The sequence below is a fragment of the Oratosquilla oratoria genome, chromosome 22, assembly GCF_046742065.1.
Source record: "Oratosquilla oratoria isolate Oo_2021 chromosome 22, ASM4674206v1, whole genome shotgun sequence".
Classification (NCBI taxonomy): Eukaryota; Metazoa; Arthropoda; class Malacostraca; order Stomatopoda; family Squillidae; genus Oratosquilla; species Oratosquilla oratoria.
Window position 1 is genome coordinate 26215266 of NC_134798.1, and position 5575 is coordinate 26220840.

General features: G+C 36.2%; 1 protein-coding gene across 1 annotated transcript in view; it reads right to left on the reverse strand.

Moving 5' to 3' along the window:
- Positions 1-5332: 5332 nt before the first annotated feature.
- Positions 5333-5575, reverse strand: part of LOC143037210 (uncharacterized) — a 1085-nt gene continuing 842 nt past the window's right edge. The window contains exon 2 of the mRNA XM_076205332.1: positions 5333-5575. This exon is cut by the window's right edge and continues 157 nt beyond it. Within this exon, the coding sequence (XP_076061447.1) occupies positions 5355-5575 (221 nt within the window). The 3' untranslated portion in view covers positions 5333-5354.

A 5575-nucleotide genomic window follows, 5' to 3' on the forward strand; every position in this document is an offset into this window, starting at 1 on the left:
AGTTATTTGGAAATTCGTTAACAAAAGTGGATAGTGAAAAAGATCTCGGCGTAATTATCAGTAACGACCTCAAATCATCCAAGCAGTGTATTTCAGCCTCTGAGAAAGCAAATAAGATTCTGGGATTGATTGCGCGATCTTTTGATTTCAAAAGTCCATCACTCATTAACAAGCTATATAAATCGTTAGTTCGTCCATATTTGGAATATGCTGTTTCCGTATGGTCACCGAATCTCATTAAAGACATTGACAGACTGGAAAAAGTACAACGGCGAGCCACAAAACTGATTCCAAATATCAAAAATAAATCATACGAAAATCGACTTAAGCACATGAATCTGTTTTCCCTAAAAAAGCGTAAACTCAGAGGTAACTTGATACAGGTCTTTAAGATTTTAAAGGGAATTGACAACATCAAAAGTGACAAAATTTTCACATTGAATGAGAATCCGACAAGAAACAATGGTCTCAAACTGTCCGGAAATAGATTCAGTTTGGAAGTAGGTAGAAACAACTTTGCCAACCGTGTAGTTAATGAATGGAATAAACTTCCTGCACAGGTAGTGCAATGTAGTTCAGTTCGAAGCTTTAAGAATCATTTAGATAAATACCTAAGTAAGATGCTGTAATGATTATAATTTATGTTATATTATTTGTTTTTGTTTTGTTATAATTTGTCTGTCTGATTTTCATTTATTATTAGTTATATGTCAATTTATTATTATTTACTATTTACCTGTTTGTTTGTTATTCAACTATACCTATGCATTTATTTATGTATTTTATTTGTTATTTACATTATTATAGTTTTAATTTATTATTATTATTTTTTTTTTTCATCCGACCTAGATATGGATCAAAAGGTCTCCTGTCGGCATGCTCCGCCTTTGTAATCCTTTGTAATCCTTTGTTCAATGTGTGCAAGGATGGAGTTGTGCGGGAGGTAAGTGCGATGATAATGGGCAAAGGATTGGAGTTGGATAAAGAAAATGGGAAAAAGTGGGAAAAGAGACAGTTATTGTTTGCTGATGAAAATGCACTTGTGGTAGTTAGTGACGGAGTTTGAGAAGGCATGTAATAGGAAGAAGTTGAAGGTAAATGTGGGTAAGGTGATGAGATGTACAAGGGGAGAGGATAGCAGCTAGTTGGAGGTAGATTTTAAAGGAGGGATGGTGGAGGAAGTGGACAGCTTTAGGAAAAGGAGTGGAGGTGGAGGTTTTCAGAGAAACAGGTAAATATCTTGAACATTAAAAAGTGTCATGAGATATAGACATTTGGGAATTGAGGCAAAGAAAAGGTTATATAAAGCGATGATTGTAACGATGACGCTGTATGGGGCAGAGACTTGAAGTTCAAGAGAGGCAGAGATGAAAATTTGAATCTGTTTGAGAAGTTTGGTATTGGTTCCAAATTTGTATAAAATGAGCAACATGGTAAGTAGGAAAGCTGGGGTGGTAAGGGAGGTGGCAGATAGGGCTGTTGAAAGAGTATTGGGACGGTTTGGACACATGGAAAGAATGAGTAAAGAAAGATTAGTAAAAAAAAGTGTAAAAGGCAGAGGTGGATAGAGTGAACTTGAGGGAGTGGCCGAGGGTAAGATTGATGGACGGGGTGAATGGAGTGCTGAGCAAGACGGGAATGTCTGTTGAGCAAAATAGAAAGAAGGCAGGACATAGGAATGCGTGGAGAAAGGCTATGTATAGATAATACTGTGATGCAAGGAAGGGCCGGGGATGGGGAGTTTGTATGGAGTGGTTGTATGTAAATGAGAGTTTTGACACAGCCTAAAAGGGATTTCACCCAGACTACTCTCTCTCTCTCTCTCTCTCTCTCTCTCTCTCTCTCTCTCTCTCTCTCTCTCTCTCTCTCTCTCTCTCTCTCTCTCTCTCTCTCTCTCTCTCTCTCTCTCTCTCTCTCTCTCTCTCTCTCTCTCTCTCTCTCTCTCTCTCTCTCTCTCTCTCTCTCTCTCTCTCTCTCTCTCTCTCTCTCTCTCTCTCTCTCTCTCTCTCTCACTCTCTCTCTCTCTCTCTCTCTCTCTCTCTCTCTCTCTCTCTCTCTCTCTCTCTCTCTCTCTCTCTCTCTCTCTCTCTCTCTCTCTCTCTCTCTCTCTCTCTCTCTCCCCTGTCTCTCTCTCTCTCTCTCTTTCATGAAGGGACGAAGAGGGGGGAGGGATCGCTGATTAAATAAAGCAGCCTTTCTGTGAATGTACTATGTATGTTCACTATCTTGCTACATTATATCTGACCCAGAAACCTAGGAGTAGTTCGTGAATAATCCCTAACATAACCATATCCCACTTAACTTTAACCCTTAACCCTAACCAAAAAATATATATATTTTTGGAAATGAAATATACTTATCCAAGTACTTGGAGTGATAGGGTATTAGACTTATATGGTTATAAAGGCCTATCTCTAAAACCCTAGGAGGAGTTCGTGAACAAACAAACAAACATACAGACAGACAAAAACTACTACTTTATTGTAGTAGATATATATGTATATATACATATATATATATATATATATATATATATATATATATATATATATATTGCAGAAACCACAGGGAAAATAAAGTCGGAATACTAAACGTTTTCGTCTGTTACGACATCCTCAGAGTACAAGAAAGAGAAAATAGAACATATTATTTATACAGAAATTAGAAAACTGGGAAAGGTTATAGCCACATAAAAGCTTCGTACAATATACATACATATATACAAATGGAACTAATAATAATAATAATAATAATAAAACAATAAAGCACTAAAACATACACATTCATATACAAATGGAACTAATAATAATAATAATAAAATAATAAAGCAGCAAAACAAGGGAGCATAACCATGAGGCCGAAACGTCCACAGGACTTCTGGCACAATCAGGAGCCATAGTACTGCTTGACTATCCTATTGATTAAGAAATTGTCTAGTTTAAATAACCCTAAACTCAAATTGATATTGTCAAAATTGTTCTTAATAAAACTAGATTCAATGATGTTTCTAATATTTAAATCTTTACGAGTTCATTAAAACCCATAAACCTGATAATCCTATTATACCTATAATCAGCTCTACTGGTTCCATTTCTTATAAATTATCAAAATGGCTAGTGTCCATTCTGAGCCCCCTTGTTGGATCTATTTCTCATTCTCACATTAAAAACAACGAAGATTTAATCAACAAACTTAACAGTCTAGACCTTACTTATGATTTCAAGTTAGTTAGTTTTGATATTAATTCTTTATTTACATGTGTTCCCGTTTTTTATTTGCTTGACTTTCTAACAAAGAACTTCATTCACACAACTTGCCACTACCTGTAGATATTATTATCAATTTGATTAAAGTTTGTGTGGTTGAATCTAAATTTGTTTTAATGGTGAATTTTATGTCAAAAAATTTGGTATGGCTATGGGGAACCCCTTATCCCCAGTTTTAAGCAATTTGTACATGGAGTTCTTTGAAAGGGAATTATTACCTTGCATCCTCCCCCGTAAAGTCATCTGGTATAGATATGTCGATGACATTTTATGTATTTGGCCCACTGATATTAATTTGGATAATTTTCTTATTAAATCAAATGATTTAGTGCCTTCTATTAACCCATTAAATCCCAAGTTTTTTTGGTCAGGAATTTCCACGGTTTTCTGTAATCTAAGTAATGTGAAGGGTTATGAGAGACAATGTATAGTGGTTTTAATGCTTTATTTCCTGCAGTAAGCTTATAAGAAGCTGTCCTCAAATGAGGACACTGGGATAATATAATAGCTTTGTATAGTGATAATCTGTTAGCAAAGGATACTATAAAGAAAAACATATTCTTCTCTTTTTGTGTGTTTGATGCTGAAAACTTGTAAAAATAAATCTGATATTCTAAAAAAAATATTATATAAAGTAACCCAATACAAATAAACTGAATCATGAAAGCCAATATATCATTTTGCATTCACTTTTTGTGATAAGGGGCAAAATGTTCTATACAGAGTGTTACATTGCATTTAGCACAATATGTTCTTGGTTTCTTGGAGCAAGGTTGCCTTTGGCACCGTCTTTGTTGTTCCCGTTTTGCAACAACATGGTCCTTTCCGTCATACCGAACATCAGCGAGTTTCGTAGATGGGCTTGGTGTGTTACTTTTTCTCCCCAGTTTTCTGCCTGCATCTCCCAACTTCAAATAAGGGACACATACTGCTCTTTTGAAGCTTACTAAGTCAAGGTGTTCCTTTCCCTGATGTAGGAATTTATGGATGATCCACGCATTTACAATCATCATGTCTAATACACGTGTGAAGAGCGGCCAATACCACTTCTTTCCCCGTAGAGAAGTTGCGTATTTTCCAGTCAACCAGTCATGGTGATCTACACCTCCCATATAAGCATTGTAGTTGTTCAGAACATTTGGCTGATGAACATCACCTTTTGCTTTGATATCACTTTGCCATCTCTTAACCTTTTTGACAGGTTCAATGGTATCATAATTTGTTCCAACACACACACACTTGTTGTCAGACCACCTGACAAAAAGAATTTCTTCATTTGTGTCAAACATATAATCATAGGTGCCTCGTTTCTCTTTTTTCATGATATTTGTTGGCCGTAAAGGACATTTGCTCAATCTGCTTTCCCTGACTGTGCCTGTGGCCTGATAACCGAGTGAAAAAGTTGTCAAAGAAAACAATGATAATTTGGTACTTTTACTGCCTCTAACATTCTCAAAACAACCTTTGTTCCGAGTAGCAGGCCATCATTATCATTATTCCTAGAACTCTTGCCACAATACATGTCAAAATTATAGCAGTAACCTGAGGCTCCACATACAGCCCAGAATTTGTACCCAAATCTGATGGGTTTACCTCTCATAAACTGTTTCAATGAATTACGTCCATAGTACTTCACCATCATTTCATCTACAGATATGAATTCCTGAAATATGCCAAACTGCTGAAATGACTCTTTGGCTAGTGACAATAGAGGCCTAATTTTGAAACCTTTGACATGTGTATTGTCCTTGGCATCTTTATTATTGCAAAAATGTATAAGACTTTTCACAAGCTGATAACGATTTCTTGACATTGCCCTTTGAATGATTGGGACCCCGAGATCTTCCTCACTTGACCAGTAATCTCTCTTGGAAGGAACTTTGTGATATCCAGAAAATAGTAATATTCCAATGAATGTTTTCAACTCATCAGCACTGAATGTAAAATCACATATTTTTACATGAACTTGCATAGCAAACTGTCTCTTTGACTCTTTGCAAACTGTCTCTTTGACTCTTTGCTCATAGATGCCGGGAGTCATAAGTTTCTCAAACAGTTCCAGAGGTGATAAAATATCTAGATTATCTTTCATTTTCTGCAAACAATCCCTGTGATGTTCGGAACGCCCTTTGACCTTCCTGTATTCAGGAGTTTTGTGTTTCCATACGGGTTCAGAGTCACAAAATTTGCGTTTTTTCTGGATGATGTAGTGGCTTTAGCTTTATTTTCAGCATGTTCTTCTATCGGCACTCTATCCACATGAACTTCTAAGGTACCAGGCACATCTTGAACAGATATCTCATCCATTT